Source organism: Hylobates moloch, unplaced genomic scaffold (genome assembly GCF_009828535.3).
Source record: "Hylobates moloch isolate HMO894 unplaced genomic scaffold, HMol_V3 SCAFFOLD_1, whole genome shotgun sequence".
Taxonomy (NCBI): Eukaryota; Metazoa; Chordata; class Mammalia; order Primates; family Hylobatidae; genus Hylobates; species Hylobates moloch.
The window spans coordinates 44,704,748-44,725,946 of NW_026652276.1; the positions used below are offsets into that span (position 1 = coordinate 44,704,748).

A 21,199-nucleotide genomic window follows, 5' to 3' on the forward strand; every position below is an offset into this window, starting at 1 on the left:
TACATGTGCAGTGATCACAGACATGCAAATTACACAAGCTGATAAAGACTAAGAGGGGAAACAAGAAATGAAAATATTGATGTTAGCTTGGTGAGATTACAAGTGTCTTTAAACATTAAAATTATTTCCTTTTATAGTGACCATATTCAGTTTTTAGGGGTTTTTGTTTTTCCAGATGTGGTTTTTATAGAATTATATTTTACATTTTTTCCATCACTGGAAGAAAAAAAGATTTATATTTTATAATTATTTTTGGTCAGAAGATTATTTTACAAAACTACATATGGAATGTTCTAGCCAATTATGAAATATAGATAATTACTAATTCACAAATACTAATATTATTGTTTTAATTTGCAGTGAAGGGAATTTGGCTACAAAGCAGATCGTATTCCTTCAGAGGCCAGTTATGTGGAATTCAGCTGCTCAAACACCAGATGTGAGTAAAATTGATGCTTTATTAACTGAATGTTATATTGAAGCATTTAATCCTTAAACTCTTATTGTAATTCCAAATAAGAAACCATGGACATGATATGGAAACAGTCCTCTGAACCAACCTATAAGGGAAATGTGCTAGCAATCAGGCAACATTAAATAGTTCCAAAGGGGATTATAATATGCCATCACAAAATACGCCACTTTGGCATGAGGATTACTTTGAGCTGAAGGCAATTAAGAAACAGCAGACACAGGAGGAACTCTCTGTCCTCCACCTTTCTGCTGAAAAACAAGGGCATACATTTCACTTTATAAGGTGACATAAATTTCCATTTGTAAAGGTGTCTAATCACCAGAGACAATTCACACTGAAGAGTCTGCAAAAACAAACCTTACTAAAATAAGCTTGATCTTCCATTCGTTTACCCCATGTATTTGCCTTCTCACAATTTACTTCCCCAGAAGCCCAAACTCCTTTTCCCTCATCTAGTCACCTGTCCACAACTTATCACCCTTTGTTAAAATGGTATATAAACTCCCAGGTCTTCTACACCAAACTGCCTCTTTGGGTTTTTGCTACTTTTCTGTGAAGAGACTGTGTGCATTGAAAATAAACCTTTTCTCCTATTAATATGTATTTTGTCAGTTTAATTTGTAGTTCTCCCTACCGAACCTAAGAGGATAGAGGAACAGTTTTTTCTGCCCTTACAGTTCTAAATCTTGTGAATGAATGTGCCTGATCTTGCAATGCATCCATGCAACCTTGGCTACATTGACTTTTGGCAACACTTTTCTTTTATATTATCTACTCAAGTTTATATTTTTTCAGCACTTTGCTGAAGGGCTATTCTGGTCCTCAAGTCACCTTGATCTTACTGGATGCACAGCTAGAATACAATGATTGAATGAGGCAATCTGTGCATTAATAAAGCATAACTTGCAAACCAAAAAATTTGAAAATGGACCAGAAAACTATTTAAAGTGATGCTTTTTCTGTATCTAAATCAACAAAACATTGTTTTATGTTTTCGGGCAAAGCTGCAGAGATTTGAAAAAAGAAAACATTGTTTAGTAAATTTTAAAGTTATCTAAACTATCAAAGAGCTAGATCAACTGTGTGTTTAATACAGCCATGCTAAATCATCTCACATTAATTTTGGAAAGAGGCTGGCTGGGTCAGTAGGTAAATCGGTAGAGAGGTAGAGAGGTTGTTTGGAAGACAGAGAGGCAGGAGAATAGAATGACCAAGTACACAGAATTAGAAACCACATTAAAGCCCACAAGTGAGCACTGCAACCCTCCACAACAATGAGGATATGACTCAAGTTCATGAGTTTATTAAAACATATTCTGTCTAGGCCATGCACAGAGGCTCACACCTGTAATCCCAACACTTTGGGAGGCTGAAGTGGGAGAACTGCTTGAACCCAGGAGTTTGAGACCAGCCTGGGAAACATTGGCAGACCTTGTCTCTACAAAAAATTAAAAAATAAATTAGGCAGCCATGGTGGCACATGCCTGTAGTCCCAGCTACTTGGGATGTTGAAGTGGGAGGATCACTTGAGCCCAGGAGTTCAATGCTGCAGTGAGCTGTGATCATGCCACTGCATTCCAGCCTGGGTGACAGAGTGAGACCCTGTCTCAAAAAAAATTAATTAAAGAAAAGAAATATTCTGGCCCAGCGTGGTGGCTCAGGCCTGTAATCCCAGTACTTTGGGAGGCAGAGGTGGGCGGATCATGAGGTCAAGAGATCAAGACCATCCTGGCCAACATGGTGAATCCCTGTCTCTACTAAAAATACAAAAATTAGCCAGGCGTGATGGCATGTGCCTGTAGTACCAGCTACTTGGGAGCCTGAGACAGGAGAATTGCTTGAACCGAGGAGGTGGAGGTTGCAGTGAGCCGAGATCGCACCACTGCACTGCAGCCTGGTGACAGGGTGAGACTCTGTCTCAAAAAACAAAACAAAAAAAAAAGAAAAGAAAAAAAAGAAATCTTCTGCCTAGAAGAAGCAAAGGCGGGTATATGTAGAGAATGGCCAGAAAAAGTTGTCCTTTCTTCTTCCCCCAAAGCAAACTTCTCATCATGTCACAACCTTCTTATTCTTTTTTTTTTTTTTTTTTTTTTTTTTGAGATGGAGTCTCACTCTGTCTCCAGGCTAGAGTGCAGTGGCACAATCTCGGCTCACTGCAACCTCCTACTCCCTGGTTAAGTGATTCTCCTGCCTCAGCCTCCCGAGTAGCTGGGACCACAGGCACACGCCACCATGCCCAGCTAATTGTATTTTTGGTAGAGACAGGGTTTCACCTTTTTGGCCAGGATGGTTTTGATCTCCTGACCTCGAGATCTGCCCACCTCGGCCTCCCACAGTGCTGGGATTGCAGGTGTGAGCCACCACACCCAGCCTCTTTCTTTCTTTTTAACATTCTACAAATGGCCATTATTTTTAGGAAAAAAATCATCAGAATTCACAGCCTTATGGAGTTTTGATTTACTGAGGGCCATGGAGTTGTGTTTGTGAAGATGGAAGACCCAAATCCAGATACCTCACAGTCTCTTTTACTTAATATTAGATATAAGGTTTTTAATTCCCCAAAAGTATTTAGGCCCTTTTTGTTTATCATGTTTTACTTTTTTATGAGACAGCGTCTCCCTGTGTTGCCCAGTCTGATCTCAAACTCCTCCCACCTTAGCCTCCCAAGTAGTTAGGGTTACAGGTGCTCACCACTGTACCCAGCCCTTTTTTGTTTAGCTTTAGATACTATCCAGTAGTCTCTAGTCATAGCTTTTCTTTGGGTAATCTTTATATCTTACTGTAATGTAAAATTACTGGTTCATTTATATAATAGGAAGTATATATAGTTAGCTTGTATCAATGACAAATCTAATAATAATATATTTTATAACTTACAATTCTTCTTCTAAATGGATTTACCATTTCTTCATTTGACAAATGTTTAATTTTTCTAGCAAGAAACTGCAGGATCTTGAGATTATTTCAGGGCAGAACTTGTAGGTAGGAGTCAAAGTGTCTTAACAGCTATAACAGAAAGCTGATTTGCAAATTCTTTCAGTTTTTACTTAAGGAAACAATTTCTTACTTTATCTCAAAATGGTAGTAATACTTTCGGGAAAGTAAACTATTAATATCAATATAGAGTTGATTTATTACCAAAATGTTAATTTAGCTATCTAACATATATTTTGTGAAAGTTGTATTTATAATATGCTTGAAAAAACTCATGCAGTCACAGATGCATAATAGCACTGTTCTTTGTTAATACCTTGAAATCAGTTATTGTTTGGAAGGGGTTGATGGGGAGATTGCTTTGTTTATAAAGTCTTTCAAAGAATTTTTTCAAAGATGTTTAGTTTTAAAAACAGTTGGTAGATATTTCAGACATTACAAATGTTGTCCTAGGATTGTCAATGCATTTTCATTAAACAATAAATTTCATGGGCTGATAGAAATTAACCTAGAGTCTGACCTTTGAAAAAAATTTCTCAGCTGGGCGCAGTGGCTCACGCCTGTAATCCCAGCACTTTGGAAGGCCAAGGCAGGCGCATCATCTGAGGTCAGGAGTTCAAGACCGGCCTGACCAACATGGAAAAACCCCTTCTCTACTAAAAATACAAAACTAGCTGGGCATGGTGGCACATGCCTGTAATCCCAGCTACTCAGGAGGCTGAGGCAGGAGAATTGCTTGAACCCGGGAAGCGGAGGTTGTGCTCAGCTGAGATCGTGCCATTGCACTCCCGCCTGGGCAACAAGAGCGAAACTCCATCTCAAAAAAAAAAAAAAAAATTTCTCGTCTCTTTTACTAAGACTAATGTCAAGACTTTTCCTATCCAATTTCACTGAGCACAGAACAGTACTGTTATCGAGAGGTGACAGTGCTGGCAGCCCTCGCTCACTCTCCGCACCTCCTCGGCCTCAGCACCCACTCTGGCTGCACTTGAGGAGCCCTTCAGCCCGCCACTGCACCGTGGGAGCCCTTCTCTGGGAAGGCCGAGGCCGGAGCCGGCTCCCTCCGCTTGCGGGGAGGTGTGGAGAGAGAGGCGTGGAGGGAGAGGCGCGGGCAGGAACCGGGGCTGCGCGCCGCGCTTGCGAGCCAGCGCCAGTTCCAGGTGGGCGTGGGCTCGGGGGCCCCGCACTTGGAGCGGCCGGCCAGCCCCAGACATTGAGGGGCTTAGCACCCGGGCCAGCAGCTGCGGAGGGTGCGCCGGCTCCCCCAGCAGTGCCAGCCCTCTGGTTCTGCGCTCGATTTCTCACAGAGCCTTAGCTGCCTCCCCTCGGTGCAGGGCTCGGGACCTGCAGCCTGCCATGCCTGAGCCTACCCCCCTCCACCGCCGGGGGCTCCTGCGCCGCCAGAGCCTCCCCGACGAGCGCCGCCCCCTGCTGCACGGTGCCCAATCCCATCCACTGCCCAAGGGCTGCGGTGTGTGGGCGCACTGCGCAGGACTGGCAGGCAGCTCCACCTGCGGCCTGGTGTGAGATCCACTGGGTGAAGCCAACTGGGTTCCTGAGTCTAGTGGGGACTTAGAGAAACTTTATGTCTAGCTAAGGGATTGTAAATACACCAATCAGCACTCTGTATCTAGCTCGAGGTTTGTAAACACACCAATCAGCACCCTGTGTCTAGCTCAGGGTTTGTGGATGCACCAATTGGCAATCTGTATCTAGCTAATCTGGTGGGGACTTGGAGAATCTTTATGTCTACCTAAGGGATAGTGAATACACCAATCAGCACTCTGTATCTAACTCGGGGTGTGTAAATGCACCAACCAGCACTCTGTGTCTAGCTCAAAGTTTGTAAATGCACTAATATGCGTTCTGTGTCTAGCTGATCCGGTGGGGACTTGGAGAACCTTTATGTCTAGCTAAGGGATTGTGAATACACCAATCGGCACTCTGTATCTAGCTCAAGGTTAGTAAGTGCACCAATCAGCACTCTGTATCTAGCTAATCTAGTGGGGAAGGTGGAGAACTTTTGTGTCTAGCTCAGGGATTGTAAACTCACCAATCAGCACCCTGTCAAAACGGACCAATCAGCTCTCTGTAACAAACAGACCATTTGGCTCTCTGTAAAATGGACCAATCAGCAGGATGTGGGTGGGGCCAGATAAGAGAATAAAAGCAAGCGAGGCCGGGAGTGGTGGCTCACGCTTGTAATCCCAGCACTTTGGGAGGCCAGGGCGGGTGGATCACGAGGTCAGGAGATCGAGGCCATCCTGGCTAACATGGTGAAACCCTGTCTCTTCTAAAAAATACAAAAAATTAGCCGGGCGTGGTGGCGGGCGCCTGTAATCCCAGCTACTCGGGCGGCTGAGGCAGGAGAATGGCGTGAACCCGGGAGGCGGAGCTTGCAGTGAGCCGAGATTGCGCCACTGCACTCCAGCCTGGGTGACAGAGCAAGACTCTGTCTCAAAAAAATAAAAATAAAAAAATAAAAATAAAAAATAAAAGCAAGCTGCCCGAGCCAGCAGTGGCAAGTCGCTGGGGTCGTCTTCCACACTATGGAAGCTTTGTTCTTTCAGTCTTTGCAATAAATCTTGCTGCTGCTCACTCTTTGAGTTCACACTGCCTTTATGAGCTGTAACACTTAACCGCGAAAGTCCGCAGCTTCACTCCTGAAGCCAGCGAGACCACGAACCCACCGGGAGGAACGAACAACTCCAGACGCGTCACATTAAGAGCTGTAACACTCACCGTGAAGGTCTGCAGCTTCACTCCTGAGCCAGCGAGACCACGAACCCACCAGAAGGAAGAAACTCCGAACACATCCAAACATCAGAAGGAACAAACTCCGGACACGCCGCCTTTAAGAATTGTAACACTCAGGCCGGGCGCGGTGGCTCACGCTTGTAATCCCAGCACTTTGGGAGGCCGAGGTGGGCGGATCACGAGGTCAGGAGATGGAGACCACGGTGAAACCCCGTCTCTACTAAAAAAAATACAAAAAAATTAGCTGGGCGTGGTGGCGGGCGCCTGTAGTCCCAGCTACTCGGAGAGGCTGAAGCAGGAGAATGGCGTGAACCCGGGAGGCGGAGCTTGCAGTGAGCCGAGATTGCGTCACTGCACGCCAGCCTGCGCTACAGAGCGAGACTCCGTCTCAAAAAAAAAAAAATAGAATTGAATTGTAACACTCACCGCAAGGGTCCGCAGCTTCATTCTTGAAGTCAGTGAGATCAAGAACCCACCAATTCTGGACACATTATGTTCAACAAATCCATTTCATGCCCCTGTTGTGGGGGAGGAAACTGAGGATTGCACAATGAAGAAAGCATATCGTTGGATTTTTTTCTTTGGAAGTTGTGGAGACCTTTACTTTTGGAATTTGTTTTATATTTCACAGATATATCTTCTGCAATATTCTAGATACTTGTGCCTGTTTTTAAACATGAAAAATGCATTTCAAAATATTTATACTCTCATTTATTTCCTCAGTTTTCTCTAAGCTATTAAGAGAGAATTCATTTTAGTAAAACTAGAAAACTATTAGGAAAAAACATAGGAGAAAATCTTCATAAAGTGGAGTTAGGCAAAGAGTTTTTAGAGGCCAGGTGCGGTGGCTCACACCTGTAATCCCAGCATTCTGGGAGCGTGAGGCAGGAGGATCACTTGAGTCCAGGAGTTTGAGACCAGCTGGTCAGCACAGCAAAACGCTGTTTACAAAAAAATACAAAAATTAGCTGGGCATGGTGGCGCACACGGGTAATCCCAGCTACTTGGGGGAGTGAGGAGGGGGGATCGCTGGACCCTAGGAGATTGAGGCTGCAGTGAGCCATGATCGCACCACTGTACTCCAGCCTGAGCAACAGAGTGAGACCTTGTCTCAAAAAGAAAGTTTTTAGACGTAAGACCAAAAGCATAATCTATTTAAAAATTGAAAAAATATACTTCATCAAAATATAAACTTCTGTGAATGACACTGTTAACAGAAGGAGAAGACAAGTCACAAACTGGGAGAGAAAAACTCAGAAATCATATACATGACAAACAATTTTACCCAAAGGGTATCAAGGACTCTCACAATTCAAGAGTAAGAAAAGAACCCAGTTAAAAAATAGTTAAAAGACTGGAACACCTCACCAATGAGGATATGTAAATGAGAAGCAAATACATGAAAAGATGCTTAAATCACTAGCCATTAGGGAAGTGCAAATGAAAACTCATAATGAGATATCATACACCTGTTAAAATGGTTAACATAAAAAATACTGACAAAACCAAGAACTGGGAAGAATGAGGAGCAATCAGAACCCTCATACACAGCTGCTGGGGATGCAAAACGGTATAGCCACTGTATTAGTCCGTTTTCACGCAGCTGATGAAGACATACCTGAGACTGGGTAATTTACAAAAGAAAGAGATTTAATTGGACTCACAGTTCCTTGTGGTTGAGGAGGCCTCACAATCATGGCAGAAGGCAAGGAGGATCAAGTCACATGTTACGTGGATGGTGGATGGCGGCAGGCAAAGAAAGAGCTTGTGCAGGGGAACTCCCTTTTTTTTTTTTTTTTGTGACAGAGTCTCACTCTGTCACCCAGGCTGGGGTGCAATGGCATGGTCTCAGCTCACTGCAACCTCCACCTCTCCGGTTCAAGCAATTCTCCTGCCTGCCTCAGCCTCCTGAGTAGCTGGGATTACAGGCGTTTACCACCACACCCGGCTAATTTTTGTATTTTTAGTAGAGATGGGGCTTCACTATGTTGGCCAGGCTGGTTCGAACTCCTGACCTCGAGATCCGCCTGCCTTGGCCTCCCGAAATGCTGGGATTACAGGCATGAGCCACTGTGCCTGGCCCCATTTTTAAAACCATCAGATCTCATGAGATTTATTCACTATGATGAGAACAGCACGGAAGAGACCGATCTCTGTGATTCAATTATCTCCCATCGGGTCCCTCCCACAACACATGGAAGTTATGGGAGCTACAAGATGAGATTTGGTTGAGGACACAGAACCAAACCATATTATCCACCCCGGAAAACAGTTTGGCAGCTTCTTATGAAGTTAAACAGACATTTACCATATGACCCAGCAGTCCCTGTCTTGGGTGTTTAACCTAGAGAAATAAAAACTTATGTTCACACAGAAACTACACACGAATTTTGTAGCAGCTCTATTCGTGATCACCTCAAACTGGAAACAACCCAAATGACTTCAACAAGCGAATGAATAAACAGCGGTGGTACATCCATACAATTAAATACTCAGAAATAAAAAGGACTGGGCATGGTGGCTCACATCTGTAATCCCAGCACTCTGGGAGGCCAAGGCAGGTGGCTGGCCTTGAGGCCAGGAGTTTGAGACCAACTGGGGCAACTTGGGACCCCATCTCATAAAAAAGTAAAATAAGATAAAATCTGTCTCTACAAATAAAAAATAAAAATAAGTAGGAAAGAACTTACTGATACACATAACTTGGATTAATCTCAAAGGCATTTTAATGAATAAAAAAGCCAGCCTCAAAATATTACAGACTGTATAATTCTATTTAAATGACATTCTCAAGAAGACAAAACTATAGTGTGGAGAACAGATCAGTGGTTTCCAGGGATTAGGGGTGGTGGAAGGGTGTGATAGAGGGATATATAGAGGAGTGTTTTGGGGTGGTGGAACTGTTCTGTGTCCCAAATGTGGTTAAATCTATACAAGTATTAGAATTCATAGAATTGTACACTCCAAAGTCACTTTTACTGTATGTTCATTTAAAAAATAAAATGTCAAAGATCATTTGCTCTACAAATTACATAGACTATATTTTCTATGCCTTTGTCCTTCAGTAAAGACTGTCCTTGGGTCATGGAATGCTTATGAAGCTTAGTGAAGTTGATAACTTCTCTTTTCTCTGTGTGATGCCAAAAGGCCAGGGTCTTTTTATCTTGCTGTTCCTTTTATCTATTTTTATTTTTATTTATTTTGGGGAGAGGCCTCTAAATGGATTCGAGGAAATGGTAGCAATGCTGAGTAGGAAGAGTGATCCTTGCTGCCATAAGGGCAGATTTAGAGTGGGAGAGCAGCACTCTTCTGGCCATCCAAGCTTGTTTCTATATTCCTTATTGGTGTTCTTTGGGTTGTAAGGGACATAAATTCAGTTCAGACTAGCCTGTGTATATAAGGGAATTTATTGGCTTCTAGGTGGGAAGACTATACTGGCATGGCTCACAACATTTAAAAAAAAAAAAGAACAGCTGGGCATGGTGGCTCACGCCTGTAATCCCAGTACTTTGGGAGGCCAAGGCAGGTGGATCACAAGGTCAGGAGTTCGAGACCAGCATGGCCAATATGACGAAAACCCGTCTGTACTAAAAATACAAAATTAGCCAGGCATGGTGGCAAGTGCCTGTAGTCCCAGCTACTCGGGAGGCTGAGGCAGGAGAATCACGTGAACCCAGGAGGTGGAGGTTGCAGTGAGCCGAGATCGTGCCACTCCACTCCAGCCTGGGCGACAGAGTGAGACTCCGTCTCAAAAAAAAAAAAAAAAGAACAAGGAAGGAAGGAAAGAGCCTGGACAACATGGTGAAACCTCACCTCTACAAAAAACACAAAAATTAGTTGAACATGGTGGCATGCACAGGTGTCCAGAGTAGTCCCAGTTACTCTGGAGGCTGAAGTGGGAGGATCACTTGTGCTAGGGAGGTTGAGGCTGCAGTGAGCCATAATTGCACTACTGCACTCCATCCCGGGCTACAGAGTGAGAGTCTGTCTCAGACAGAAAAACAAAAAAAAATTAAAGAAAGAAAGAAAAAGAAAAATAACTGAAGACCTCACTTACTTACATCAGAGATTCCACATTGTCAAGACGTTTCCTCTCATCTGTTTGTTTGGCTTCTGTGTGTGTTGTGTGTATGTGCAGAGGGCTCCTAGGGAGGTAAGCTTGGCCTCCTTCTCAAAAAGAAAGAACTTGTTTATCCTAGAGTCAGTATAGTAGTCCCAGGGAATGACTCTGGTCAGATCTGACTGGGTCACCTGCCCACACTGCAGTAGAGAAGAAGATGGATAGGAAAGCTGGCTGGAGAGGTAGTAATAAGTCCACCATACCCATCCCCCTTCCTAGGCTTCTGTGATTTTGACAGCCCCAAGCTGGGAAGATCCAGGAATGTGTTCTGTGAGCAGGCAAGGGTAGCACCTCTCTACGTGTTTCAAAACCTCTTACTCTTCCAAGTGGTCCAAGAGCTACACTTAGGATAGCAAGGTTGAAGAAGGAAAGAAATCCTCAATGTCCATTCCATGTTTTTGTCATTTTATAAACTAAATTTCTTAGCCACACTTCCACTGTATCCATCATAACGCTATCCAAGACTGTGTCCAACACAATGTTTTATGATTGCTGGTAAAATTCTGACTTCAATCTTTTGCTTTTAAGATACCAACAGTGAAAACTGAAAGGTAGAATGGTAGAACACCCTAAATTCAACTAATGTGTCAGTAGGTCTCATGTATTTTTAATGGGTCACCCTTTTTTTGTAAATAGGAATGACTGAAAAGTTAGTAGATTTTATCAAAGGTTTTATTAGTTCTGCATCCAAATCTTGGTATAATTTCCTCCAATTTTACAGTGAAAATATCAGAAGAAAGTGAGGAAGTATATGAGAAAGGCTAAAAATGTAGCATGGGAAATCTTTATTTCTTTATTGACATAGAGAAATATTCACAATATAGTGCTAAATGGGAAAGTGAGGCATAAAACGTTTTATGAGCTGGGCATCATGACTCACAACTGTAATTAATCCCAGCACTTTGGGAGGCCAAGGTGGGCAGATCATTTGAGATTAGAAGTTCGAGACCAGCCTGGCCAATATGTTGAAACCCTGTCCCTACTAAAAATACAAAAATTAGCTGGGCGTGGTGGTGCATGCCTGTAATCCCAACTACTTGGGAGGCTGAGGCAGGAGAATCGCTTGAACCTGGGAGGCAGAGGATGCAGTGAGCCAAGATCGTGCCACTGCACTCCAGCCTGGGTGACAGAGTGAAACTCCATCTCAAAAAAAACGTTTTATGTACTGTTTCTATACATCGTCTGTGTGCATGCAAACATACATATATATTTAGAGAAAAAATTAGGAAAATATGCTGAGGTTTTAACAGTTGTATTTCTAGGAGATGGAATTATAGGTGGGTTTTCCTTTTTCCTTTGTTTTTGTCACGTTTCCCATATTAAATGTGTTATTTTTATGATTGAAGGAAATTTTTATTTAAGAAACACACAAATCTTTTACAGCAAATCTACTCATATTTTTGCAGATGTAGGTAAGACAGTGTGAAAAGAACAGAGTAAGAGACTCGGGCTACAATTCCAGGCCAGCTATTCCATGACCTTGGATAAATCCTGTTTTCTCTCTGGGTCTGGGCCCCACCTTTGTAGAATAAGGGGACTAAAGTAGATAATCTCCAAGAACTAGTTGGACTTCAGACTTCTACAGTCTAAATTATGAGAACATCACAGTTTGGTTTGTTGGAAATGTTATTATTTAATGTGAAATGAGGGTGGGGTAGGAGAGGTGATATGATTGCTGAAGATGTATTTATTAAACTTAACATGTCACGCGTGTCTGTGTGAAGAGACCACCAAACAGGCTTTGTGTGAGCAATAAAGCTTTTTAATCACCTGGGTGCAGGTGGGCTGAGTCCAAAAAGAGAGTCAGCGAAGGGAGACAGGGGTAGGGCCGTTTTATAGGATTTGGGTAGGTAGTGGAAAATTACAGTCAAAGGGGGTTGTTCTCTGGCAGGTAGGGGCGGGGGTCACAAGGTGCTCAGTGGGGGAACTTCTGAGCCAGGAGAAGGAATTTCGCAAGTTAATGTCATCAGTTAAGGCAGGAACCGGCCATTTTCACTTCTTTTGTGATTCTTCAGTTACTTCAGGCCATCTGGATGTATACGTGCAGGCTTGGGCTCAGAGGCCTGACATTCCTGTCTTCTTATATTAATAAGAAAAATAAAATGAAATAGTGGTAAAATGTTGGGGCGGCGAAAATTTTGGGGGGTGGTATGGAGAAATAATAGGCAGTGTTTCTCAGGGCTGCTTCAAGCAGGTTTAGGGGCAGCATGGGAACCTAGAGTGGGAGAGATCAAGTTGAAGGAGGATTTTGTGGTAAGGGGTGATATTGTGGGGTTGTTAGAAGGAGTATTTGTCATATAGAATGATTGGTGATGGCCTGGATGCAGTTTTGTATGAATTGAGAAACTAAATGGAAGACATAAGGTCCGAATAAGAGGAGAAAACAAAAGAAGACATTTATGCAGCCAAAAAACACATGAAAAAATGCTCATCATCACTGGCCATCAGAGAAATGCAAATCAAAACCACAATGAGATACCATCTCACACCAGTTAGAATGGCAATCATTAAAAAGTCAGGAAACAACAGGTGCTGAAGAGGATGTGGAGAAATAGGGACACTTTTACACTGTTGGTGAGAGTGTAAACTAGTTCAACCATTGTGGAAGTCAGTGTGGGGATCTAGAACTAGAAATACCATTTGACCCGGTGATCCCATTACTGGGTATATACCCAAAGGATTATAAATCATGCTACTATAAAGACCCATGCATGCGTATGTTTATTGCGGCACTATTCACAATAGCAAAGACTTGGAACCCACCCAAATGTCCGTCAATGATAGACTGGATTAAGAAAATGTGGCACATATACACCATGGAATACTATGCAGCCATAAAAAATGATGAGTTCATGTCCTTTGTAGGGACATGGATGAAACTGGAAATCATCATTCTCAGTAAACTGTTGCAAGGACAAAAAACCAAACACCGCATGTTCTCACTCATAGGTGGGAATTGAACAATGAGAACACATGGACACAGGAAGGGGAACATCACACTCCGGGGACTGTTGTGGGGTGGGGGGAGGGGGAGGGACAGCATTAGGAGATACACCTAATGCTAAATGACAAGTTAATGGGTGCAGCACACCAACATGGCACATGGATACATATGTAACAAACCAGCATATTGTGCACATGTACCCTGAAACTTAAAGTACAATAAAAAAAAAAAAGAACTAAGAATTCGGAGGACCCAGGACATCCAATTAGCGAGTGCCCAAGGGAGTTCAGCATAATTACTTGCTTGGTTGGAGAGTTTTGGTGCTCTTCCTTGAGTTTTTTTGTGTTGTCATACACCAGGCCAGATTGATTTAGGTAAAAACAACACTCTTCATTTAAAAATATGCAGAGTCCTCATTTTTCAGCAGTAAGTCAAGGCCTCGGCGGTTTTGGAGGACAACTGCAGCTAGAGAGTCAACTTGGGCCTGAAGGACTGATAAAGTTTGCGATACGTCTGTGATGCTAGCAGAGAAGTCACTAGAGAGGCTACGAAAGGTCATGACAGAGGTTGAAATGCCTGCTATTCCAGTACCGAGAGCATTAGTGGAGGCAGAACGTCCTAAACTGACAAGCAAGGGAATTAGTGGAATAACTCTTTCTTGTCGTGTTGGTGTCATGCGGGGAACAGGAAGCTCTTCAGTCCCATTTGCAAATTGAATTTTGGGAGTAAGGAAAACTAATATGCATGTGCCTGTCCAATTAGCAGGTAGACACATGTAGGTAGAGGAGCCACAGAGGAAGAAGAGACCTTGTACAAAGCAAAACTGGAAATGCAAAGTAAAAAGATGAGAAAGAGTGCTAAAAGAAGTGTCTTGTACCCAGACTCCTCGGGAACCAGCTAGGGCAGCAGCTGTCAGAGGTTGTAATGGGGACTGATGGGGTAACTGCGTAGAGGGGGAGGTTCGATTTTCACGGTGTGTGAGAAAACGTTGAATATCTATGAGCAACTTTTCACTGTTATTTACGGGGCTGGGTATAAGTAAACAAGAAGAGGGCCTGGGAGGAGAGTCTGACGAGCAAGGGGAAGGTAGACAAGTATGGAGTGAAATGCAGGGTAAGTGCCTTCGTAAGCAGTAATTACTGCTAATGTTTTAAGTTTGCCAGTATTGATAGAGGGCTTATCTGTAATGCGGAGCTGGGAGGCTCCAATTGTTTCAGTGGTGTGTGTAGTTGGGCTTTGGCAATGAAGAGTGAAGGAACATCAAGAAGGTGAAAGGTTACCTGGGGGAATTCCAGTGGGTCTTTGCTGAGAGATAAAAAAAGGAGCAGCCACAGGAATAGTAGTTTGTGTTGTGAAGGGTCCGAATATGTGGGGAGTAGAGTTGATATAAGGAGAAAGGTTTTTTTAAGTAAATGTGGAGAGGGCGGCAGCTTGCTGATGTGAAATGTCTGGGGAGGTCTTGCTGGACCTGTCTAGAAAGCAAATGAGTTCTTCAGGAGAGTAAAAGTGAGGGCTGTTAAAGGAAGTTCAGAGGTGTAGGGAGACAGGAGATGTTGCCCAGTCTGTATGTAAGGCGGGGACAGCTGTGTAGGCACAGGAAGAAAGGGAAATGCAAAGCCAGCAATTGTTCACTAAGGAGGGATTAGAAACAGCTAGGAGAGAGTGAGATTGACAGTGTGGTGGAGATAACTGGGGAGAGGTAGAAGGTGGCATAAGAATGGGAATAAGAGTGAGTATAAAAGTAAAAAATAAATCTTCATCAGGGTGAAAGTATTGGAGTGTGCCCTGTCAGCAAATATCATCTATTCACTTTAAGAGAGACTTAAAAGTGGCAGTTTGAGGTAAAACCAGGAGATATCAGTTATGATGGTTTGAAGGAAAAGTGTAAACCAGCAGTGTAAACAAGGGCAGGGCATTTACAAGTAGTTGAGAATGGTGAATAAGACTATGACTAGACAGAAGATAGTATGGATGACAAGTTTTTGGGGTGCAGTCCAAGTAGTGAGGGTGGCTGCAAAAAGCCCTGTTGCAAAAAGTAGGGTAAAGATGAATAGAGTTAAGAGAATGAAGGGATGTATTAGGCTCATGAGGGTTATTACCGTTCTTCAGAAATGCGAGTGAGTTTAAGCGAAGTAGGAGAGAGAGTACTTGTGACTTCCAGGAGGAAGAGGAGGGATTAGGCTGGCTGTCCGATGGACACAGCTTTATTCTGGAATGGTGAACCCAGTGGGGAGGATCCTGCAGGTGGACAGCAGTTGGGTTACTATAGATGACTAAGTAGGGTCCAGTCCATCAAAGTTGTAGAGTTTGAGGGGTCAGATTCTTAACAAGAACTGATTGTCCAGCTAGGGTGTCTTCATATGGCTGGTAATCTGGAGTAAGCAAGAGAAGATAAGCAGCCTGGTGAATTTCCTGTCTAGCCTGCTGGAGGACTGGAAGATTGTCACCTAGAGGGCTGGTGTCTGGGACGAGGTTGGGGCCGAGCAAGAAAATGCGTCCATGTAAAAGTTCAATGGACTGTACCCTGTATCATCTCGAGGACAGATTCTAATCCTGAGAAGGGCAAGAGGTGGAAGTACTGTCCAGTCCTCATGTCTAAAACACCAAAAGCAATGGCAACAAAAGCCAAAATTGACAAGTGGGATCTAATTAAACCAAAGAGCTTCTGCACAGCAAAAGAAACTACCATCAGAGTGAACAGGCAACCTACAGAATGAGAAAATTTTTGCAATCTACTCATCTGACAAAGGGCTAATATCCAGAATCTACAAAGAACTTACAAATTTACAAGAAAAAAACAAAGAACCCCATCAAAAAGTGGGCAAAGGATATGAATAGACACTTCTCAAAAGAAGACATTTATGCAGCCAACAGACACATGAAAAAATGCTCATCATCACTGGCCGTCAGAGAAATGCAAATCAAAACCACAATGAGATACCATCTCACAACAGTTAGAATGGCCATCATTAAAAAGTCAGGAAACAACAGATGCTGGAGAGGATGTGGAGAAATAGGAACACTTTTACACTGTTGGTGGGAGTGTAAATTAGTTCAACCATTGTGGAAGACAGTGCAGCGATTCCTCAAGGATCTAGAACTAGAAATGCCATTTGATCCAGCAATCCCATTGCTGGGTGTATACTCAAAGGATTATAAACCATGCTACCATAAAGACACATGCACACGTATGTTTATTGCGGCACTATTCACAATAGCAAAGACTTGGAACCAACCCAAATGTCCATCAATGATAGACTGGATTAAGAAAATGTGGCACATATACACTATGGAATACTATGCAGCCATAAAAAAGGGTGATTTCATGTCCTTTGTAGGGACATGGATGAAGCTGGAAATCATCATTCTCAGTAAACTATCACAGGGACAAAAAAAAACAGACACTGCATGTTCTTACTCATAGGTTGGAATTGAACAATGAGAACACTTGGACACAGGAAGGGGAACATCACACACTCGGACCTGTCATGGGGTGGGGGGAGTGGGGAGGGATAGCATTAGGAGATATACGTAATGTAAACAACGAGTTAATGGGTGCAGCACACCAACATGGCACATGTATACATATGTAACAAACCTGCATATTGTGCACATGTACCCTAGAACTTAAAGTATAATTTAAAAAAAAAAAAGAAGTACTGTCCAGTCCTTTTTAAGTTGGAGGCTGAGCTTGGTGAGGTGTGTCTTTAGAAGACCTTTAGTCTGTTCTACCTTTCCTGAAGACTGAGGATGGCAAAGGGTATGAAGGTTCCACTGAATACCAAGAGCCTGAGAAACTGCTGGGGTGATTTGACTAGTAAAGGCCGGTCCATTATCAGAATGTATAAAGGTGGAAAGGCCAAACTGAGGAATTACATCTGACAGAAGGGAAGAAATGAGCACGGTGGCCTCCTCAGACCCTGTGGGAAAGGCCTCTACCCATCCAGTTCAAGTGTCTACCCAGACCAAGAGATATTTTAGTTTCCTGACTCAGGGCATGTGAGTAAAGTCAATTCTCCAGTCCTGGGCATGGGCAAATCCCCAAGCTTGATGTGTAGGGGAGGGAGGGGGCCTGAACAATCCCTGAGGGGTAGTAGAATAGCAGACGGAACACTGAGAAGTGATTTCCTTAAGGATATATTTCCATGGTGGAAAGGAAATGAGAGGTTCTAAGAGGCAGGCTAACAGCTTGTAACCTACATGGAAAAGGTTATGAAATGACGACAGAATAGAATGGACTGTGAGGCTAGAAGGAGATATTTTCCTTGGTCTAAGAACCATTTGCCTTATGTGGGAAGAGATTGATAGCTGGAAGATTCAGTGGGGGAGTAGGTGGGAGTGACTGATGAGAAGGAGAAAAATTGGCCGTAAGGGACAGAAATTGGAACACTAGCTGCTTCTTTACCTACCTTATCAGCATAAGCGTAGCCCTGAGCGATGGGATTTGATTCCTTTTGATGGCTGTTGCAGTGAATGACTCCAGCTTCCTTTGGAAGTAAAGCGGCCTTGAGAAGAGTTTTTATTAAAGAGGCATTAATGATGGAGGACCCTTGTGTAGTAAGGAAACCTCTTCCTGCCCATATAACAGCATCGTGGTGCAGGATATGCAAGGCATATTTAGAGTCAGCGTGAATATTGATGCGTAGTCCTTTGCAAGAGTGAGGGCTTGAGTGAAGGCAATGACTTCGGCTTGCTGAGAGGTAGTAGAGGGGGGCAGAGCAGTAGCCTCAGTGATAGATGTGGAAGATACTATAGCATAGCCTGCCTTTGCTGGTGAGTGGCGATTAGGCCTGGTAGAACTGCCATCGATAAACCAAGTGTGATCGGGGTGAGGAACAGGAAAGAAAGAAATATGGGGAAATGGAGTGAATGTCAGGTGGATCAGAGAGATACAGTTATGGGGGTCAGTTGTGGTATCCAGAATAATGTGGGAGGCCGGACTGAAGTCTGGGCCAGGAACAATGGTAACTGTGGGAGAGACTCAATAGAGAGTGAGTATAGCTGAAGGAGCTGCGGAGCAGAAAGTATATGTGTCAGATGTGAGGAAGAAAATAGGTTTTGGAAGTTATGAGAACTGTAGAGAGTGAGTTGAGCATAGTTTGTGATTTTGAGGGCCTCTAAAAGTATTAGGGCAGCAGCAGCCACCACACAGAAACATGATGGCCGGCCTAAAACAGTAAGGTCAAGTTGTTTGGGCAAAAAGGCTACGGGGCACGGCCCCAGTCCTTGTGTAAGAATTCCGACGGCACAGCCCTGCACTTTGGCTATGTGTAATGAAAAGGGTTGGGATGAGTCAGGGAAAGCTAATGTGGGAGCAGTCTCTAAAGCTGTCTTCAAGCAATGAAAAGAGGAGTGGGGAAAGGATTTAGGATCTATGGGGTCAGCTAGGTTTCCTTTTGTGAGTTTATATAATGGTTTTGTTAGGATGGCAAAACCAGGTATCCAAAGGTGAAAGTATCCAACCATGCCCAGGAAGGAAAGGAGTTGTTGTTTTGTAGAAGGGGTTGGGGTTTGAGAGATCAGTTGGACATGATCGGCAGGGAGAGTTTTTATGAAGAATTATGTTTTTATGAAGAATTATGCCGAGGTAGGTAATGGATGGAGAATAAATTTGAGCTTTGGAGGGGGACACCAGATATCCCTTGGAGAATAAATGTTGAAGGAGCAGGGGGGTGTCTTGTTGAGAAGATTTAAAGGTGGGGCTACAAAGTAGAAGGTCATCAATATATTGAATAAAGTGAGAAGTGGAGGGGTGGAAAGAAAGTAAATCATGAGAAAGACCTTGGCTGAAGTAATGAGGGCTGTCCCTGAAAGTTGCGACAGCACAGCCCAGGTAAGCTGCTGGGACTGATGGGTGTCAGGGTCAGCCCAGGTACAAGCAAAGAGAGGCTGGGTCAAGGGGTACAGGGGAATAGTGAAAAAAGCATCTTTAAGATCAAGAACGGAATAGTGAGTTGTGGAGGAAGGTACTGAGGACAAAAGAGTGTACAGATTGGGCACCACAGGATGGATAGGCAAAACAATTTGGTTGATAAGGCACAGATCCTGAACTAACCTATAAGACTTGTCTGGTTTTTGGACAGGTAAAATGGGGGAATTGTAAGGAGAGTTTATAGGTTTTAGAAGCCCATGCTGTAGCAGGTGAGAGATAACAGGCTTTAATCCCTTAAAGCCCGTTGTGGGATGGGATACTGGCATTGAGCAGGGTAAGGGTGATTAGGTTTTAATGGGATAGTAATGGGCACGTGATTGGTTGCCAGGGAGTGAGTAGAGATGTCCCATACTTGTGGGTTAAGTTGGGGGGATACAAGAGGAAGACATGAAGGAGGCTTTGGGTTGGGAAGAAGGGCAGCAATGAGATGTGGCTGTAGTCCAGGAATAGTCAGGGAAGCAGATAATTTGGTTAAAATGTCTCAGCCTAATAAGGAGGAGCAGTCTGGGGAGGAGGGGAGAGGTCAGATGGGTCGGTAGAAGAGGAAGATTGGAAAAACTCAGTGACACTTGGGGTTGGGACTGAGGGGACAGGTAGGAGGGAAAGAAGGAGGATTTGGGAGGAGTCACATTGGGAACAGCGGCTAGGGAGGGACTGATGTGTAAAAGAATGCCTGGACATCAGGCACCTCAGACCGTTTGCCCATTTTATAACAAGAATTATCTAGATCTTGTAGGATGGAAAAATCAAAAGTGCCATTTTCTGGCTATTTGGAACAATTGTCGAGTTTGCATTGCAGTCAAGTGGCATTGCAGAAGAAAATAAGACATTTAGGTTTTAGGTCGGGTGTGAGTTGAAGAGGTTTTAACTTCTTGAGAACACAGGCTAAGGGAGAAGAAAGAGGAATGGAGGATGGAAGGTTGCCCATAATGAAGGAGGCAAGCCCAGAGAAAAGACAGAGTAGAGACGTGGAGAGAAGGGGTGGGGGGCAATTGCCCCCCAGGCAAGGTGGTGCTTACCACCCAGGGAAAGTGGTAGTTGCCACTAAAATGAAGGATCAAGGCAGGCATCCCTGCAGTGATCAGACACCTCTGAAACTTGGGTGAATAATCAGACAGGCGTCCCCGCAGTGATTAAACACCAAGGGAAGACTGTCTTCCTGAGTCTGTGACCGGCGCCAGAGTTTTGGGTTCACAGATAAAATGCGTCTCCTCTATCTCTGCCAGAAAAGGAAAGGGACTAACATTAAGAGAAGGGAGACATTGAAGGGTGGCACCAAGATTGAAAGGAGAAAGAGGTTGAGGGATAGTGAGAGAGATTGGAGACGAGAGTAAAAGGGGCCGCTTACCTGATTTAAAATTGGTGAGATGTTCCTTGGGCTGGTTGGTCTGAGGACCCAAGGTTGTAGATGGATCTTTCTCATGCTGCAAAGAGCAGGAGGACAGGGGATTGATCTGCCAAGGGAGATCCCCCAATCCGAGTCACGGCACCAAATGTCATGCGCATCCATGTGAAGAGACCACCAAACAGGCTTTGTGTGAGCAGTAAAGCTTTTTAATCACCTGGGTGCAGGCGGGCTGAGTCCAAAAAGAGTCAACAAAGGGAGATATGGGTGGTGCAGTTTTATAGGATTTGGGTAAGTAGTGGAAAATTACAGTCAAAGGGGGTTGTTCTCTGGCGGGCAGGGGTGGGGGTCACAAGGTGCTCAATAGGGGAATTTCTGAGACAGGAGAAGGAATTTCACAAGGTAATGTCATCAGTTAAGGCAGGAAATGGCCATTTTCACTTCTTTTGTGATTCTTCAGTTACTTTAGGCCATCTGGATGTATCCGTGCGGCTTGGGCTCAGAGGCCTGACATAACAGTCATGTAGTAAAAAAAAAAAAAAGAAAAAGAAAAAAGTGTGTGTTGGTATAGAAGTCTTTTTAGAGGTGCAGTGCTAAGTATTTTGCCGTCTTTTAACATTCAAAATTTACATTTCGTGGCTGTTTACTTATTAATGCTTATTTTAAAGTGAATTACTATGAATATCTTATTA

General features: G+C 43.7%; 1 protein-coding gene across 1 annotated transcript in view; it reads left to right on the forward strand.

Moving 5' to 3' along the window:
* The window catches only part of RFTN2 (raftlin family member 2), a 101,288-nt gene that overhangs the window by 71,963 nt on the left and 8,126 nt on the right, over nt 1-21,199 (forward strand). The window contains exon 8 of the mRNA XM_032755063.2: nt 361-439. Within this exon, the coding sequence (XP_032610954.1) occupies nt 361-439 (79 nt within the window). The remainder of the gene's footprint in view (nt 1-360; nt 440-21,199) is intronic.